This window comes from Abrus precatorius, unplaced genomic scaffold (assembly GCF_003935025.1).
Source record: "Abrus precatorius isolate BTA unplaced genomic scaffold, Abrus_2018 Scaffold2, whole genome shotgun sequence".
Lineage (NCBI taxonomy): Eukaryota > Viridiplantae > Streptophyta > Magnoliopsida > Fabales > Fabaceae > Abrus > Abrus precatorius.
The window spans coordinates 27,002,160-27,023,713 of NW_020874362.1; the positions used below are offsets into that span (position 1 = coordinate 27,002,160).

At 27.3% G+C, this 21,554-nt stretch overlaps 1 protein-coding gene across 1 annotated transcript; it reads left to right on the forward strand.

Annotated features, from left to right (window-relative positions):
• Positions 1 to 9,122: 9,122 nt before the first annotated feature.
• Positions 9,123 to 15,747, forward strand: LOC113858422 (fatty acyl-CoA reductase 3-like). Its single transcript, XM_027491085.1, has 10 exons — positions 9,123 to 9,204; positions 9,318 to 9,421; positions 9,965 to 10,167; positions 10,272 to 10,372; positions 10,468 to 10,660; positions 14,020 to 14,181; positions 14,564 to 14,645; positions 14,734 to 15,000; positions 15,128 to 15,255; positions 15,594 to 15,747. The coding sequence occupies exons 1-10, from the start codon at positions 9,126 to 9,128 to the stop codon at positions 15,745 to 15,747; spliced, it is 1,473 nt and encodes a 490-aa protein (XP_027346886.1). The 5' UTR covers positions 9,123 to 9,125.
• The last annotated feature ends 5,807 nt before the right edge of the window (positions 15,748 to 21,554 follow it).

Consider the following 21,554-nt stretch of genomic DNA (forward strand, 5'->3'; position numbering starts at 1 on the left):
GAAATTGCTTTTCACACCACTACTTTTTTTTTTTTAATGGCATCAACTTTTTTTTCACTTTTGAAATTTAACTTTCCTTGAATGTTGAAAATCAATTTTTAAAATTAAAATTTTAAAGCAACTGAAATATAATTTTCAAAATATATAAAACACATTTCTAAAAATTGGATTATAAATGTGATAAAACAAATATTGCAACTAACAATAAAAATATGTGATACAGAAAGAAGTTCATCTATGTTAATTTCAATCGCAAGGTATGAATTTTTTTTCTTTCTATACTATCAAATTGGTAAGCTCTAACTAATTTAATCTTAATTCAGATAAGACCAAAAGTCCATAAAAATTTAAAAATTTTATAAAAATAAGTGGAATATGACTAATATACAGGCCAACAACCTTTAAATATATTATTATAATCTATTAAAAATATTTATTTTATATGATATTTTTTATTGTAAATTTATAGATAAAAAATTACTTAAAAATTAGATGAAAAATAATTAAATTTATATAATATTAAATATTTAAAATAAATTATTATTATTACATAATTTTAAATAAAATATAATAATTTGTTATCAAATTAAGTTATAAATTTATCTAATTTTTATTTGTATTATTAATAATTATTAAATCATAATAATATTTTTTATTTATATAATCTTATAAATAATTTTTTAGTACACTATTTTATAATTTTATTTGAGTATTAGTTATAAAATTTTTCATATTTTAATAATTTTTATTTATTTATTTTTATAAAATTATTTTAAAAATATTACATGTTTAATAATATTTTTAAAGTCACAATAAAAGCACAAAGTTGACAACAAAAAATAATCGTAAACTAAATTTGTTAAGTCATTATTGTTATAAAAAAGTCAAAATAATTTATTTAAATAAAATTTAATATATTAAAAAAATTAAATGTTACACCATCGTTAGATATATAATATTTAATATTACAAAATTTATAAAAATATATAAATAACTTGTAAACTTAGCAAAAGTTAATGTATAATTATAAATTTAAATTTTGTCTCTTCTTAATTTGATATAATATATTTTTTAAGTAAAATAATTTAATTTAATCAATTTTTTATTTTTTAATATATTTTTCATATTCAAAATATTAAATTTAATTTATTTTCAATAAAATAATTTAATAAAAATAATAAATAAACGCATATATTTTTTAGTAAAAAAATAGTGTAATAATTATTAATTAATTTTAAAAAAAGTGAATTAATTCACTTGATCCTAACCTATGTTTTTTTTTTTTATATATATATATTAGAGCCTGGGACAAAGTAAGTTTACTACCCATAGGGCTTAAAAAAATGGTACTACATGGGTTGTGAGATATAACAACTCCCATATTGACACCTCAACACACAACTCATTATTTTATCTATAATTTTAATTCCATAAATTTAATTTTAAAAGTGATATAAAAATTATATTTTAGGAATTAAAATTTTGAAACATGCTATACCTTTTTAAAATATTAAATTCTATAAATATTTATAGTTTTTGAAATTAAAAAAAAAATCATGGGAGATCTGAATAGTAAAAATAATAAGTGTGAAAAGAAATTCCACGAGGCATGTGTGACATAAGCCCCTTAGTCCTTGGCCCATTTTTTAACGTTTGGTTGTGTGGAATTGGGTACACACTAAAAACCCAAAAGATGAGATTTGGGGGTAGTTGACCTACTAATTAATGTTTGTGCTGGTCCAATTCAATCGAACATTTACACGTGTTGATAAACAAATGTCAAACGTTTACATGTTGAAAAACAAAACTAAGGTCAACAAAATCTGGTTGTTGCTGTTGATATTAGACGGTTGGGGCGGTTTGATGGAACTGTATTCATCTGGACCCATAATCTGTATTTTGAGAAAAATAAACAAATTAGTGAATGATTCCAATGACTGTTCTTGTTCTTTGTCTAATCTATTTCAGACATTAGATGTGCATTTATTATATACTTACACTTTATTAGATGTGTGCATACAATATATGGACAAATTCGTGTCCCACTGCTGCATGAATCCTATGGATCATCTAGTGACCCTATTTAATTAACCCATTGTTTTTAGGTGATTTTGATTTTACTTATTGGGTTATGATTAGGAACTTCTAATTTGAAATGCCAGTAAAATAAGCATTTTCATCCTTTCATGCATTTATTAAAAAAAATTAAATAGTTTTAATTAATAAAGGTTATAAATATAAAGTTAGGTCTAATTACTATGACATCTTAACATGGTGTTTTGCACTTTTTATTGTAAAAAAATAACACAATTTATTTTAAAAATATAATTTTCTCTGTATATCATGTTAGTAAGTAGTGTGAAGATCAAAATATATATAGTATGTACGTTTTATTCTTTTTTTTTTAATGATTAAAATGACAAATGTTAACCATTCATGTGTTGATCACAATATCCTTCCACTCGTTTTTTATTTAGTTTTTGTAAATGTATTTGACGACTAAATTCAAATTTAATGAATATTTATAAATTCTTTTTAGTAGGGAAGAGAAAAATTACTTATATTTTGAATAAGTATAAATTAAAATGTGAGCATTTACTTATAAAAGTCATGGAAATAAGTGTGAAAATGAGTACTTTAATTTTCATTTCATCTCCCATAATCACATCATATAAGTTGATATAATGCATTTAAAATACCCATGTTTTAACGAATAGGTTGTTTTATGTTATTTACTGTCTTTTAATATTACTAGAAATAATAATTTTATAATTACTTACTTTATTATCTAGATTTTAGGTTTGAAAACATATTCATTGCATCTTGATGAGAACATGCGCATATATTGCAAGTTTTAACGATTTTTTAATAAGTTTAAAGACACAACAAAAAGTATATAAACAGTAAATTATTAAAAATTACATTACATCTCTAAATTTAATGTATTAATAACATTAAATATTATAACTTGTAATTATTTATTGATTTCTTATCCTATATTTTTAGATGCATTTAAAAAAAAAAAACATATTTGTTACAATTAAAGATGGGTGTGAGGTTGGGATGTTGCTAACTATGAACTTATAGTTGCAGCCATAAATTAACAGTTGGAGTTAAAGGGATGGATATGAGACCTCATTTATGAAGAACGTTTATGGCGGTGGGGCTGCTCAGGGAGGCTAAGCTATGGTGGCGTATATACACACTATCAGTCAACTCTCACTCTTTTCTTATTTTAATTCTCTGCTTCTCTTTCACATCACATAAAATACATTGAATGAGGCCTTATGAAAAGCTTTCTTGAGAGAATGAAAGCCAAATTCAAAAGTAGTTGAAACTTTGGTTTATATTGGCAGTTTATTTTGAGGTAATTAATAAGGTTGGCAAGTTTTGAAGGGCAATTATATATATATATATATATATATATAATTTACATTCATTCGTTGACCCTAAATGTAAGTTTAAAAGACTTATACTAAATCTCAACTATACAAATTAAATAGGTAAAATAATAAATTATAATTTGTTAGATATAAATTAAATAAATATAATAATTTTTAAATTTATATTAGTATGAAAAAATCTGTCCATGTATATATATTATTAATTTCTTTGTCGAATTAATCTTATGTAATATTTTAAGTTCTTTATTCCACATTTTTGTTTAATAATTAATATAAATATAAAAAAAATGATGTATCATTAATTTGTGTATATTTATATAAAAAATATAAAATAATTTTTTTATTATATTTTACCTTATTTTATTTAATATTATATATATATTGTTAATTTATACAAATCAATAATATATATCATCTTTATTATATTTTTATTAATTACTAAGTAAATTTTTGAGGTGAAAATTTTAATTTGAACAGTTGATAAATTAAAAAGATTAAATGTGAGAAATTAAAATTAAGGAGGCAAAATTACACATAAGTTAAAGTATAAAGATCAAAAGTATAATTAAAATTAAAATATTAATTATTTATAAACATTAATAGTAGATTATTTTGATGTTATGAAGATAAATATTTAAATCTATCTAACATCGTGCTCGGCCACTAAGACTATACAAATCATTCAATTATTTTTTTTCATTATAAAAAGCACAAACGCGTTGATGAATTATTTTAAAATATAAAAAGTTAGAGTTAACTAGTAATTTCTTTTACTAATTTTATAGAAAACATCAAACGATGAATCTACCCAATTAAATATACGAATAGAAGACTAATGATGCTCTCACTATCTCTTGCCTCAGTTGATATGTTCTCCTTTTCAATCAAATAAATTTGATCTCATACGAAAAGATCAAGGCCAAAATTTCGGGCTTCACCTCGTTGTCTTTTCTTTTCATTTGCTCTTCTTAAACAATGTAAAGGCAAACGTAATTTTCATCCCTAGCAACAAGAAATGGCAAAGAAGACCTCTTTGTCAAAGTTTACATAAGTTGAAATAAAAGTTAGCTTGTTGGGAGAAAGAAATTGACTTGGGTAACTTAGCTTGTGTTGACGCTCCTCTTTAGCACTTTGAAATTAGATCATAGCCACGTTTCTTTGTCACATTAATATGCAGGTTAGTTTGATAAGTATGATAAGGGCAAGTTAAAAAATAATAAAATATGTGAGAGTAGACAAGAATATGATAAAATAAGAGTTTTTTTTTAATATAAAAGAAAAACGTTTTTGATCAATTAATGAGCACCAAAAATATCCAATAGATACATTATAAGATCAAAGTATTTAATAAAAAAATGTTTTTATTGTACAAATTTTTTTTCCCACATATTCCCTAATAATAAGTATTTGACCAAAAGAAGAGACGTTATAAATTAATTCATACTTCCCAAGTACAATTACCATTGATGACAATACACAATATTGACCAAAAGACTAAGCTCACAATATGATAAAATAAGAGTACATCGATCTTTTATTTTATTTTACATTTTATGTATACTGAAATAATAAATTTAATACATTATATGTTTATTTCTAATTCAAATGCTACATAATAATATTTATATCAGAGAATCAAAGAAGGTAAACTTAAAGAATAAACTCCTATCAGTTAAATAAGTATTAAAATATATAATAAAATAACTTATCATCTCTTGTTTTCTTATTCTATTCATCATATGAAGCCTCAGTGTTCTCATTAATGAAACACACAGATTCAAACCCTTATGTGCTGGCCACACCCCATAGTTAACATCCATATATCATTGTCGAAATCCAGCTTGCTCAAGGCTCTTAGTTCACCTACTCCTTTAAGACCACATGGCTGAGACACTTAAGATTTTTCTTTCCAAAAACTATAATCAATCGGAGGTTGCCGGCTGCACATCGAGACATTTGTTAATGTATGTCTTTTTCCCATCATAGTATGGATATGTAACTATTTCCAATGCTTGTTCATGTGAGCAAAATCTTACATGCACATGCAAGACTGAAGCACACATTAATTAGCGTGTTCAAAGTCACTTGGTTGAAATGGCAAATGAATATCATATCAATTTTGTTTGTTATGTACTGTGTTGGTCACCATCCGGTTGGCAACTTCTCTCCTACCAAAACCTACAGGGACTGCTCACCAACATGCCCTAAACTAGATATCAAGTATATTATATTATTTATAAAAAAATAAATAGTTATATATCATAAATTTATACTTTATTTAAGGAATATCTATAAGATTAAATGTTCAATTTGATGTATTATGTATTAAATGATGAATGTGTCCATTTTTGAGATAAAAGATATATACTTCACTAAAAGGGTACATATAATGAATTTTTATTCGATAAAAGTTATTCATTTTTTTTTCTAAAGCAACACTCTGACGTAACTTAATAATATGAAAAAATTGAAATTGGTAAATTTATTTGATGACAGGGATTAATAATGGTCCCTGACTTAGCGTGTTGAGTATGGATGTACCCTTCCCAACTACTCTGTGTTGGGAATTCATAACTGAGAGCTGCAAATGATGAATGAGTTTTAGAAGAAAAAACGAAATTGAAGTAACACTATCTGTCAGTTGAGAATACTTAAACCCTCAGAACAAATGGGAAAACAACTTCACCTTTACCTTCTCTATAATTTGCCAATCCATAGATCCTTTTTATTTAATTTCTTTATAATGTAATGTTTTTCAGCTAGTACGTGTTGGCCTAATTAATTAAATCTATCAATATCAGTGAAATATTCCATTGTTTTTTAAATGAAATATTCCATTTTTTTCTGTTTCATATAATTAATAATCCTCTCTTCAGTATCTGCTTCTGTCGTCATTGCTATTCTATATGCATAGCTGGGTAATTCTTTATTACTCTCTCAGTTTTATATTATAATTCATTTGAATAATATTTTTTATTTATCTTTATTATTCATTATTTTAGAATATTAAAAAATATTTATTAATTTTTAAATATTTATTTATTAGAAAAAACTAATTAACTTGTAAAATACTTATAAAATTAGTTATTATCACTTAATTACGGTAATAACTTTAACATTTTAAACAAGCATATTTTAGGGACATCAATTTATTTTACCACAAAATTTGATAAAATTAAATGTTTTTTAATGTGTAAAATAACATCTAAAATGAGACAGATCTAATAATAATAATTGTTGATGCTTAAAGTATTTTACAATTACGATAATAATTGTATAAAATATTTTACCATATAATTAAATATGTATCAAATATATATAATAATAAAAGTACATATTACATATACCAACATGTGCTAACGAAGCAAGTGCAATAATTGTTGATGCAACTCTCAACTATAACATTTATATAAAAAATTTGGACTTTATTAATATTAGTTCTAAAGTTTTAGGTTTATAAGTGTAATTAAAGTATTCATGATATATCTTATACGTACTGATTACCAGTTTTACTTATGCCTGATCATTATGAATGGGACCATGTAAGAATAGTTATTTTAATTATTTTTTTTCTTCCTTGATAAGTACTACGTATAGCTTCTTTCGTCTTTGCCTTATAATTTTTTTCTTTTTTTATGATTCTTCTTAATTCAAAGAAACAGTCTTAAATAGTTGATAGAAATTAATATATGCATAGTAGAGCTAGATTTATGTACTAACTAGGTATATATGTTTTTTCTTATATATACCAAAAATAATATATACTTCGAATCAATATATATATATAATTGAATCTTTTAGAGTTATCTCTTCAAGATAATTTTTTTAATGATAAAAATATTCCCCACATGCGAGATCATAATGTCAAACATTTATGGTGAAAGTGAAAGAACTCTGAGATATATTTTTATTACCGTCAATAGCTTAGCGATTGGTATTAGATTTTAAATATACAGAAATATTTCTAAACGATTTTTTCCTGAATAGTATACAAGTATATATAATTTACTTGCCCAACGTAACCAAATGTATTTATTTTTTTTATAAAATTTTGTAATATTGATAAGGATTTTTAAACTAACAGTTGTATTGATTAATTTCTTGTTTTATGAAAAAATTATTAAGTGATAAATATTTAAATTTTACAGATAATATCAGTACAGAGAAAGAGACTTAGCTTCATAGTCATTAAGTTTAAACTTGTTTGAATGTGAGCAGTAATGAATTAAATCTGAAAAAATAAAAATTTCAGTACACACACATGGTTGTCCTTCACTATTTTCCTGTGAGTGTTAATTTTCTCATTTATTAGTACCTTTGGCTACGCTCTAAGTTTCTTGCAGGTGCTATATATAGTTCAATGTTATTTTAAAAAAGTGTAGATGTTTTCGAAACAATTCAAAATCGTACATAATTGCGCTCTGACTTTGGACAATTAAACTTAGCGAGTAGGGACAATTTTGCCCGGTTTAAGATCATAAAAAAATTTGCAAATGATTTTTAACCGTGAAGACTAATTATTATTATTATTATTATTATTATTATTATTATAGTTTTTACAACCTTAATTTATGTGTATACTAAATAATCATATTGGGTAGAACAATATTTCTGATGACCTAGTTATTGTGGTCAACTTGCATAGTATTATGGATATTGGTTAGGTGGTGGCTTGATGAATTGAGACTGCACAGTCAATTACCAGGACCAAACCACGACGGATCCTCAGATATGAACATTTATATCCTAAAATTATTAATAAGAATGTTTTCTTTACATATAATAACAGTACTGGAAGTAATAGGTTATACCTAATCATCTACTGTGATTTATTAACACCTAAAATCACACAGAGTGATTCTTTTGTGTTTTAAAATATATTTATATTTTTTGGTAGAGAGGAAAAAGTTTAGGTTGGGAGAAAGCTGCTCAACACAAGGTCAAGAAAATTACTAATCTAATCGCGGATTTATAGTATTATGTATTGTATATTAGCTGCATTAAAATCAATTTCAAATCTCAACTTTACAAAAATAAAACACTTTAGCATGAAATTATATATATATTTATCTAGATAAAGTAATTTTTTACAGGAGATAATCTAGCTTGAATAGGTTAAAAATATATAATTTAACAAAATTAGTTTTTTTTTAGCAATTTTTTATAAAAAATGTTAACTTTATATCTTAAAACTGATTTTAGAGAGTTAATAATAGTAAGATTTTATTAAAATATTATTGTACTTTTATAACTTTAATGCTATAAATATATTTTTTAATAAAAATTTATCACTTTTAAATGATTAAATTCAGTCCTAAAAAGTTAAAGTTAACACTTTTTGTATTTATGAGATTTAATTCAAATAATTCAATGAAAATTAAACACATGTATAACTTGATTAATCATATTAGTATATTGGTATGAAATTTTTTACGTAGCTAAGTTTTAAAAATGATTTTATATTTGCTAATTTATTGGCTTTCTCAACCACAAACAGGACAGAAAAAAAAATGGAATTGTATTGGCTAAAGTTCATTATACCTAAGATGAGCAACAACTTGCGTACACTCCATCTCATAAATGCTACATACTCATTTCTCTGCTTATATGAAACGGCCAAATGGACATGAGATTTCGCCCACTCCATTGTGTCTATTTCGTCTGAAACGCCACTTCTTCACTTTCTCTCTCTCTCATTAATACTATTTTCAGACGTTTTCAATGGAGTTTGGAAGCATACTCCACTTCCTTCAGGACAAGACCATTTTAGTCACTGGAGCCACTGGCTTTCTAGCCAAAAGTATGTTCCTTTTCTCTCTTTCAATCACTTTTTGTTTTCTCTTCAAAGGGTATTATGCACTTTGCATGAGATGTAGTGATGATGTCTTTGGTTTTTACTTTTATGCTTTACAGTTTTGTTGGAGAAGATATTGAGAGTTCAACCCAATGTTAAGAAGCTTTACCTTCTTTTAAGAGCTGCAGATGCCAAATCTGCTACTCATCGCTTGCACAATGAGGTAAATGCAAAGGTTCAATTTCTGCTTGTTGGGGCCTTTTCTTTCATTTTCTCTCTCTCACTCCTCATTTGGTTTGAATGATGTGTGTATTTAGTCATGGCATTTCTTTTACCCTTTTCCATGCATTTTGTAAGTAACTTTTTAAGCATTGGCATTTACGAATGTTAAAAGTGAAATTAAAGGGTTTAAGTAAAGACTACTTTTAATTTGTTTTTATTTATATGTTCAACGAAAGAAAGAAAAAATATTTTTATTTATTTATGTAGGAATTCAAGACCACAAAATTATTATTTTTACTTTGATATTCTTTTTTTCATATATAAAAAAATTAGGTACGATAAATAAATATTTACACTATTTGAGTAGTTCAAAAATCTTAAAAAATTATTAATAAAAGATAAACTTAAAAGTAATCAATTAATTTCAATAAAAAGTTATATTTTTTATTTGTACAAATCTTTATTCAAATAAATAAGCAAGAATAAGTAAGCTTGAACCCAATACGTGCTAATTATGATTTCATTTTCTTTTTGGGGTGCGTAGATCATAGGGAAGGAGTTGTTTAGATTGCTAAAGGAAAAAATGGGTGCAAATTTTAATTCCTTTGTCTCAAAAAAGTTGACTCTGGTACCTGGGGACATTTCTCGTGAAGACTTGGGATTGGAGGATTCCATTCTAAGGGAAGAAATTTATAATCAAACAGATGTTATTGTTAATTTAGCTGCAACAGTTAACTTTGATGAAAGGTATATACTAGTACACTTTTATACTAAATTAATATTTGTATTACTCAGACTTTATACTATTTTTTTTCCTTTTTTAATTCTTTCTCACCTCAAATTAATTGCAGGTATGATATCTCGTTGGGCTTAAATACCTTTGGTGTTAAGTATGTCATCAACTTCGCCAAAAAATGTACTAAACTCGAGGTTCTTGTGCATGTATCAACAGGTTTACATCAATCAATGCCCTTACCCAATATTTAGGAAGAGAACATTATCCTCGCATTAATTAGCATAATAATTATTGTTACACATTAATTTCAGCTTATGTATGTGGTGAGGGAGAGGGGCTCATATTAGAGAAACCATATCACTTGGGCGATTCACTAAATGGTGTACCAGGATTAGACATCGATGCAGAAGAGAAAATGGTTCATGCCAAATTGAATGAGCTACGACAGCTGGGAGCCTCAGAAAATGAAATTAAACAGGTTATGAAAGACTTGGGCATTAGCAGGTTAGTGAATATCCAACATTATTAATTTATGTTTACTTTTTCTAAGGTTTTTCTCTTCTTAGGAGGTGCCATTTAATTATTAAGGAAAAATATTTGAATTAATTAATTAATTAAACATGTGTGACAATAAACACATGAAAATAACAATTAACAGATACGCTTCTCTTCTTTTGTTCATTAAAATATTTACACTTTAAATTATATTCCTCCATCACCCCTAAGACCTGAGCTAATTAAGATCAGGTGATCAATTGATGTCAAGTTTAGTATATCCTTTACCTTCCACAGAATCAATCTACGATTTCCTTGTATGTGACATATTAACAAGGAAAGTTGTTGTAAATCACTTGAAGTTTTCTTAATTTTTATGTATAATGATTTCTATGCTGGACCCACAAAAGTAGGCCTCTTACATAAGATTTGAATCAATCAAATTCTATAATTTAAAGAAGGATGATAACCAATTCTTAAGGTCATATGATAAATAAATGTACTTATAGGACTAACTACCGTACCTACAACTACAGAGAGGAACATACTATATACCCCAATTAGGTTATGTAGGACCAGATAATTTTATATATCTTAATTTGCCAATACGACAGTGGGGTGGGCAATGAATTGTTTATATATAGAGATCGATCAGGAAGCATTACACACACGACACATGTACCAAATGAACAACCAATCACCAAAAAGCCCATGATACGGCCAATGACTTTTAGTAGATAGAGTAGGAAGCCTAGAACACTGTCAAATGAATTAAATGTATTGACTTATTGAGAACCAAAATTAAACAATCGTGGTACTACATCATATTAGGATGTCCCATATGAAATAAAAATAATATCAAATGTAATTTATATGGTTTAAATAAATTTTTTAGAGTTAGATTTAATTAATTTTTAATATAGCATTACAATTTATGTAATATTAATGTTAGATTATTTCACGTATTTAGTCTTGTAAATTTTATTTATTAAATTTTTAATTTAAAATGCAAAGACAAAGTATTAAAATATTTTATATTGATAAAAAAATAAGATCAGAATAATTCTTATAAAAATTGATTATTCTTTCTTTCTTAAACTAACTTTTGATAATGAATTACTAGTTCGATTAATTTTTAGTACTTAGAACCAAGTTAGTTCCATTCATTTGTGTTGTGGGTAAACCAATGGAAGGTGACTACTGCATCCTACCCAAAAAATATTACCATCTTTGTAACCAGTATATATATATATATATATATATATATATATATATATATATATATATTAACTAGCTTATTTGAAAAAAAAAGTAAGTGTTTAATGATTAATTCTTTTTTACTTATTAATGATTTCTAGCTATTTTTAGTTCCTTATCCATTGTACTTAAACATTGGTTTAATTAGCACTTGACAAAGTACTATCCCCGATGATTTATTGAAAACATAAACAAACTGGTCGAGATAGAACTGCATTTACTCATTGCTATTTTGTTAATGGAAGTATCATATATGATGAAAGTAGTGAATTATCAATATAGGGAAGGGGTTTGGCATGGTCCATTAAAACCCGAATTGACTTCTTACCAAACACGACCAACTCATCTTATTCCATATTGAAGAAGAAAGATAGGATTGCTGCAAATATTGTTCACATAGGAGAGTGACCATGTTGGTTACAGGTCAGGATTCGAACGGGAAATGAGAAACTTAAATTGACACGGACAAAACTAGCCAGTCCAATTATGGCTCTTTCATTATAACCTTTCGTCTCCATGGATAACATGAGGCCAAGCGTTACCTCTATAATTATGTACATGCCCACACAAATCAGACGGAAAATGACTACTCCACATGGACCCATTTTCTAAAAGACACATTAAAACTGCTATAACACATTATAAAGGCACAATTAACTAGAGTTGTATACGAATTTTTATGAAAATAACAATAATTTGTTCATATTATATACGTTGCAGGAATTCTGACATATTCCCGACATGTTATGGTTCTTTCTCTTTTTTCGGTTTATATGACATAGATAATATCTGTTTTTTTCATTGTTATGTTTTTTTCTTTCCAAAAATAATTTCTTCAATTTTTTCACATGAGATTTTGCAGTCGTTTGTTTTCCTGAAATAAAGAATGTTCCAACATGACATGTAGAGCATTATCCTCCAAGTATATTGCTTGCCTTCTTTCTTTTGTTTTGCTTTTAGAACTAATTGTTCACTCTTAAATGTCTGTTCATTGTGTATATCATGGAAATTTGGTTGTTTCAATGTAAAATATATTACTAGAATTTGTGAGTATGATCACCTCTTCATTAATATAAGCTTCGGATAAAATAAGCACAGCTTCTACATGGTGGTTGTGATTCATATAAATTAGTTATTTCATATTCTAAACATTTTTTTTGTAAATGTAATTAATAAAAACACTTGAAAAAGGATAAGAGTTATTGCTTGTCACTGAATATGCTGCCCATGGCACCATATAAAAACAAGCGTCACTCAAGTACACTCTATGACTTTCTTTTTCTTGTTTTCTTTGGAACTTAATAACATGGATAATCATCCTCCTACACTCCATATTTGGGGTGCAGAGGTACAAGGAAGAGAGAAATAGAAGAGGAGGAAAAAAAAAGAGATGTGATAAGTGATGTAATTAGATAAGAAAAGAGGGATAAAAAAAGGTGAAAGAGAAGTATTTCAATAACATAAAAGGACTCAATAAAATGAAGCATTTCATAATGTACAGAACATAACCAGAATATGAATGTAGCTTAATGTTTTTCAATGATGTTATTGTTTAGAAGGTGGTCCCATTTGTAGTTTCTTTTTTTCTAAAAAATTATTATTTTGAAGCAATCGTGCTGCGGGTGAGATAATACTGAGAGTGAGGTGTGTCTCTCTTGAGTGGCCCCACAAATTAATATGCTCATTGTGGTTTTCAGAGTGCAAGTTTATATATTTTTTATTAGTTTGAACACAATTCAAAACCGAGAGTTTTATTCTAATTTTAGAGTTCTTTTTTAGATGAGGTTATTTTTGCTCAGAAGGTAGAGTGGTATTTTGAAGTTTGTGTTGTTATAATTGCTTGTAACTTAAAGAAGTATGCCTGGAATCTTAGGTTTAGTGGCCCAAATTCACAAGAATATGTTTAAAATTTTTGTCCCAAATTTACCATCATGGTATTTTCTGAACAATCAATAACAGATAGACAATGATTTTTTTTATCATTGAGAATTAACTACTGGTTTATCTCAGCACCCTTTCAATGTATTTTTCTCATAAGTTATATTGGGTTTAATTCTGAAAACTAAATTTGATATCAGTCATATATCGTTGTGTTGTGTATAACTTATCAGGGCCAAGTTGTATGGATGGCCAAACACATATGTATTCACCAAGGCAATGGGAGAGATGCTTGTGGAGCAACTAAAAGAAAACTTATCCGTTGTGATCATTCGTCCTACCATTGTTACCAGTACATTCAAAGAACCTTTCCCTGGTTGGGCAGAAGGTGTAAGGTAAATCTTTGTTTCAATTTATCCTCTAACTTAGGTTTAAGTGTTGAATGTCTATTTAGTGATCGTTTATGTGTATGTTCTAAGGTTGGATTTTGATAAACAGTAAGCTCTTTTTAAAAATAATTTGTCATCAATTTAAAGATAGAACTTATCAGGATAGATTGAAATACCAAAAAGCTTATTGAAATAAGTTGGAAAGAGCTTACGAGAATCATAAGTTATTTCTATAAGTTGTTCATAAGTTCTTCTAAAGAGACTCAGAGAAATTAAAATCGTGAATTTTGATTGCAACAAGGTCAAATGTGATCAAGTGAAAATGTCAATTCATAATGTTAAATTTCTCCACTTGATTATTTTTTTTTTTTGTGGGTGCTTGTTACAGAACCATTGACAGTTTAGCTGTAGCTTATGGGAAAGGAAAACTAACATGCTTCCTTGGAGATCTAAAGGCAGTAGTTGATGCGGTGAGGTTCTGAATGAAGACCATTATTAATGTGTTACCTTATTTCTCCATTGCTTATCTCATCTAAATATCACCAATTTAATAAGCAGATACCAGCTGATATGGTAGTAAATGCAATACTAGTGGCCATGGTGGCTCATGCTAAGCATCCTAGTGATGCTATATATCATGTTGGTTCCTCTTTAAGACGACCACTCAAATATGCCAAAATTCAAGAGTATGGCTTAAGATACTTCACTGCAAGACCATGGATAAACAAGGATGGAAAACCGGTTAAAGTTGGCAAAGTAACAGTGTTGAGCAACATGGATAGCTTCAGAAGATATATGTTCCTTCGCTACCTGATTGTGTTGAAGGTTTCTATATCAAAAATAATTAACCCCTTTGCCTTGTGATCTCAGAACCAATGTTGCACCATCACTCAAATTTCATTAGAAATTTTTACAAGCATAGGAGCTCACATTTTTTTTCTGCATTTAATAGGGACTTGAGCTGGCCAATACTGCATTTTGCCAGTTTTTCCAAGGAACATATCTTGATCTCAATAGGAAGATACAGATTATGATGCGCTTGGTGGACCTTTACAAGCCTTACTTGTTCTTCAAGGCTATGTAAGTGTTAATTATTAGAATCACTATATATATGCTTCTCAGTTCAGGAGAAATGTTAGCAACATATTCTCTGTTATTGACTGAAATTTATTGAAAATCACAAAATAATGTGAGTTACACTTCTAATTTAATGAATCTCATTCATAATTTCTTAGTTTCCAATATATTTCAACCAACGATAGAGAATGTGTTAAAAATGTGTTGCTAACTCTCCTCTTCAATAGCCCAATGCCATTCTTTCTAGCTATTTGGTCGCGTATTTGTCTTGCTTAACTTTATTCAAATATGTATTGCTTTATATGGTATAAACTTAGACAAAAAACTGTTATGGAACACAGATTTGATGATATGAACACAGAGAAGTTGCGAATGGCAGCAAGACAAAGTGGAGTGGAGACAGACTTGTTTTACTTTGACCCTAAAGTGATTGATTGGGATGATTACTTTTTGAACATCCACCTCCCTGGTGTGGTGAAGTACATTTTCAAGTGATACCATAGAGCTAGATATATATATATATATAGTTTTAATATTGTTTTAGTGAAACTGGTGATTTTATTAAGTTCAAACTTGTGCTAGAAGAGTCACTTTACAGTTATGTTATTTGTTTCTCCAGGGCAGTATAAAATGGTGTTAGCTAGCTGCCAAATATGTTTCGAAACTTCAATCAAGTGTATCCAATATCATATATTTTAATTTATTGTCTCTTACAACTACCAGTACCAGTCCAAATACTTTTTAGCTTTGTTGGATAATTCAGCTTTTTACCTTTTCCATTCTTTCTTCCTTTCTGTGATTTGTAAGGAAACGGTAGTAAATATTTATTTCCTTTATTTACTCTTCACTAAAACCATTGTTAACATTTACTATTGAATCACGTTAACAAGTCGGATCCGTCCCCAAATAATTTCACTCTAACTGATACTATTCACACATTAACAATTAGTTAACATGTGTGAATAGTATCAGCTAGAGTGAAATTATTTGGGGACGGATCCGACTCACAAAAGTCCAACATACAAATATACTGTGCAGTGTGTAACTTTATTCAGACTAATAGCTGACATTTCGTTTGGATTCAGAGATGAGAAATTTTTAGTGCTAACAATTAACTTTACCCAGATTTTCTGTTTAGTTTTAAACACGACAAAAATAAACCATGTTAAAATTATACTTCATTTTAAAAAGGGTACAGCGTATGTAAAATTTCTTAGGTGCTTTTAGTATTATTTTCTAATCAAAATTAGAATTTTAATTTACTAAAAGTTCTGCATTTGAGGTTGTTGCGAGTTGCCATGATGAAACTTTAATTTTAATTAGAAAATACTACTAAAATTGCCTAGAAACTGTACTTAATTTTTGTACTTTTAAAAATTTGTCATTACACAGATTAATCGCAGTATTGAGTGCCTTTACGCTTCAAATCTAGTGCATATCAAGTGTATGCAGTGCCTGATAAGTTTTTCTCTGCAACTACAAGAATTGGCAAAAACGCTCTTCGTCACTAAATCCTAGCCAAAACTTAGTGAGTAGTGACTAATTTTGAATTCCATTCACACACATCATCAACTGAAAGAACACAACTTTTCTACAAATTAACTTTTGATTATAGACTGATCTAACAAAATTTCTGTCAATAGAAAACTTTTGGCCTTTTCTCACGCATTTCGAGTTTGCTAAGTGTGTCATCACAATCTTGGTCTTTGGCTAGTGCTCTTCCATGAACTATGCATGTGGTCCCTAAACTCATACCCTGAGACAAATTGGACATGGTATTTATGATAAGCTGCAGGACTGGGTGTAGTTGCTATGGTTGGTTAGTTGCTTCAGAAATGTAGATTGAATTGGCTAGTAATTTCCATGTAAGCAATCACAATTTATTCAGATTCTTTTTCTGTTTAAAGTAGCAAACAAGGAATGAAAATATGATCAGAGGCTTGTTGATGTATAGTAAAAGTAGTCAAAACTTGACATGTTTAAGGCAGTCAAATTTGAAAGAGTAATTTTATCAAGCGAATCCATATTCCAGATTAATTATTTGATTTGCCTATAGGTAAAAATTTTAAATTTTTCTTAAATGACTTTGATTGCATTAACAAATATATTACAAAAGTTTCAGCAGAGAATAGGAATTAGTAATCCATTCTTTTGCATCATACATACATGTATGAATATGATTTGGTGAGTCTAATAGTGACACAAACAAGTTAGGGATCAACATGTTCACATTACTTCTTAAAATAAGGATCTGCACAAGTTTCACATTAACTGACCAACTTAAGCAAAATATCTAGCTTAACTTGAAGTCTTAATATGTAAACAAAATTTCAGTTTCTAACAACTTTGTCTTTAGGCAAGCCTAGGAACTAAATCTTCAAAATAATGGTAGATTTTCTTGTGTATATATTAAACCCTCTTCTCAATCCGGCTACTTCACATTATTGCATTTGGCATCTCCAATTTGCCTAAGAATGAAAACCACAAATCCAATCAACAAAATCTCTATATCCTGCAGAGATATTTGTCACAGCCATAAATTCCTTCTACCGATCACTGTTTCTTGTGGCAATCTCTGCATTTTATATTTAAGATAAGGTCAGGGGGGAAATATAATATAGTAAGACATGCAAGGAATTTGTATATAAAAATATGAAGAAGCGACAGATTTGAGAGAAGTACATTCATTAGAATATGATGTATTTTATACTAATTAAAATAATATAATATAATTTTTATAATTTTTATTTTAAATTTAATTTCAATGCAAAAAATATATATTTATTCAATATTATAATCAATTTCGTAGAACATTTTTTTAATTGATAATAAATCTATAAATTTTAGTGTTTGTTGAGTAAAATTTATTAATTTTAGTTTTTGAAAAATGATTTTCCAAAATAATAATTACTAGAATTGCTGATATTACTTTATAAGTGGTATATGAATTTAAGAAAAAAAATCAATTTTTCTTTTGCATTTAAGCTTGTCAATTATGTTTATTATTAATTTTCATATTTTCATTTAATACTTTAAATTTTGAAAGCAAATCTTGCTCATTATATCAAGATATATTAAAGCTAAATAATGAGACTATGGATAAAGAAAAAATGTTGACACTTTAAAACCAGATTGCCATTAGATTACTTCACATAGGAATTGTTGACTGTATGCCTTACAGGGTTATAGTTTTTGAGGATAGACTTCAATTGAATTTTGAGAAATAAAAGAAACTATGGTAACTCAAAATTTTTAGGATAATGATTCTTGAAAAATAAAGAGGAGATCACAAATCATGAAATTATTGAACGAAGGAAATTTTACTTTAGAATTTGCAGAAAAAAAGGGCTTAAAGACTAAAATAATGTAATTTTAAAAAGTAATTACTAAAATAAGGTAAATCAAAAATAATTCCCTGTCTGGGACAATTTTTGACCACGTTAGGTATAAATTCGTATAACAGTTGGACGAAACTAAATATTTTTATTTTTTATTTAAGTATTTCGTATAAAAGATAGACGAAACAGTTGGGAGTTACATGTGGCAGTAGTTTCATATAATGGAAAGACGAAAAGGGTAAAATATTTGAAATAAACATTCCCACTAGACGACACGTGACCCAATCAACGTGTTTCATTTTTGCGTCAAACGAAAAGATGGTTTCGTCTGACCCAGAGACAAAACACGTTGATTGGGCCATGTGTCGTCTCGCAACGGTTACCGACGCTCCCTCTTCCTTTTGTCTTCTGCGTTTTTCCTGTGATGACACCGCCATTGTTACCGGTTTGGAGCTTCAGTGGGGTTGATCTTTATCATTTCAGAGTGAGTTTTGAGTGAGATTCGTGTTCCATTGCAGAAGACTGTCCAGATTGATTGGGTTTGGAGTGATTTGTGGTTATTGTTTGTCTGAAACTTTGAGGACCTTGGGAGAACTCGCTGAACGGAGAAGAGGAGCTCATCGCCGGAGAGTTACCGTCCAGTGATCTTGTTGCCGTCATTAGGAACCCACCGCCGTCGGAAAACGCACCCTCAGCCCCTGCCGCCGTCCGCTGCCCCCTCCCCATCTAGGTTTTTCAATTTCTTTAAAAAATTAAATTTTATATTTATTAATAATAGTAAAAGGTTGATTAAAATAGGTTATTATAGTAATATTAGATTAAAAATTAGAGTAATAGTAGATTAAAAATTTGTACATATATCAAAATAATCAGAAATTTTATTATTAAATTTTAATAGTAATTTTAAGAAAAAAATTAAAGTTTGCAATTAGAATAATTATAATTTGAAGTAAAAAATTAAAAAAATTGTAAAAAATAATTAAACATAATAATAAATATTAAAATAAAGTTAAAAATAGAAAAATATAAAATAGTTGTATGGTTGATTAATTATATAAGAAATGATAAATAGAAAAAAGTGTAAAAAAATTATAACATAACTTATGTTTTTTAGATTAAATAACATTTAAGAATATATACTTTAATAAAAGGATTGATTTATGATTAATGAACAAATAATTTAAAAAAAAAGGTAAAATTTGAGAGCATTAAAATTAAGCATATAATATTAAAATTATAGTAGCAAAAATTGGAGTTTATTAAATAATTAAAAGAAGAAAATAAATTTAATTATGGTTTATGGTTAAAAATATTGGAGTGATATATGATAATTTAAAATAAATAATTAGAATTGTATAAGTTTATTTATGATGAAATAATAAGTGTATATATTGAATTTAGATTTTTAAGATGAGATTAAGTTATTTTAATTAAATAATTTAATTTTGGTAGAAAAAAGAAATTTAGCTATGTAATTTAATTTATTGGAGTGATATTAAATAGTTTAGAATAAACAATTATATTATGTAATATTATTTATGATTATATTATAAAAATATTTATTGAATTGTTAATTTTGATTGATATTAAAAAGATGAGATTAAGTAATTTTAATTAAATTATTTAATCTTTAATGAAATAAGAACTTTAATTAGGTAATTTAAAATATTGGAGTCATATTATATAGTTTAAAATAAATAATTATAATTTATTTATGTAATATTATTTATGATGAAATTATAAATTTATTTATTAAAAATTTATTTTAGAGTGTTATTAAATATTGAATATTAAGTTATTTTAATTAAATTTTGTTAATGAAATAAGAATATTAGTTATGCAATATAAATTTTTGGAGTGATACAAATTAGTTAAAATCAATTATCCTATCATATAATTTATAATGATTGATAACTAATATAAAAATATATATATATATATATGACCATTTTTTTATTAGGATTTATGTTATGAATTAATAGAACATGTTATATTTGATAGAAACAATTAAACTAACACACATTTATATATAATATTTTTTAGATGGCTTCATCTTCTGGATAGAATAGAATTATTCATCCAGAATCAGATGATCTTTCATTATTGCGCTTACAGAAGATTCACGTGTCTGAACATATTTGGAATGGTCGGGAACATCCTATCTTGAAGGTTAGAAAAAGCTAGTTTATATCAGCTGATTTGGATGGTGTTCCACAGGAGATCCTTCCACATTTAGAGCTTGCGGGATTTACCGGGATTGCTCACGTGTGTCAATTTCCATTGGACCTGTCGTTGATCACTGCATTAGTAGAGAGATGGAGGCCAAAGACACACACTTTTCACTTGCCTCAAGGCGAGTGTACGATCACTCTACAGGATATATCCGTGTTGTTAGGTTTACAGATTGATGGAAGACCTGTGATAGTACCTATTAGAGGTAATTATGCTGATATTGTTGAGCAGAGTCTAGGGATTAAACCATCTACATCTGTATCCGATGAGCTATCTAACGGAATATGTCCTTCATCATCAATATCATCATCATCATCACTATTGATTTCATCTTCGTCTTCATAATTGCATAATTCTGCACATCCTTCAAAATACATACACTTATTCAATATGTGTACTCACTAAATATAAAAAAATTTAAATTTTTAATATAATTTATACCTTTTGTAATATTTATATTTCTCATTTCCATAAGGTTAGGCGGCGACATTGATAAGCTTAAGTCCAACCTATTTGACTCAACTCTTGAACTCTTACCAAATGCAATATCCACATATAATTCAATAACAGTTGTAATACTTTGTTGTTGATATGCACTAATCATACAATCAATGTCTTCATCATCACATATATCCAATGCAGTATATTGTTTAGCACGTGAATCAACCATAAAATGATAAATTATTCTGGATATGAAATGATTTTTACTAAGATTCAACTTGTCATTAATCT

Excerpts from the sequence above, each read along its gene's own strand:
- LOC113858422 (XM_027491085.1), top strand. The coding sequence starts at position 9,126 with ATGGAGTTTGGAAGCATACTCCACTTCCTTCAGGACAAGACCATTTTA. Across the intron at positions 9,422-9,964 it reads CTCATCGCTTGCACAATGAG|ATCATAGGGAAGGAGTTGTT; the intron begins GTAAATGCAAAG and ends TGGGGTGCGTAG. Across the intron at positions 10,661-14,019 it reads AAAGACTTGGGCATTAGCAG|GGCCAAGTTGTATGGATGGC; the intron begins GTTAGTGAATAT and ends ATAACTTATCAG.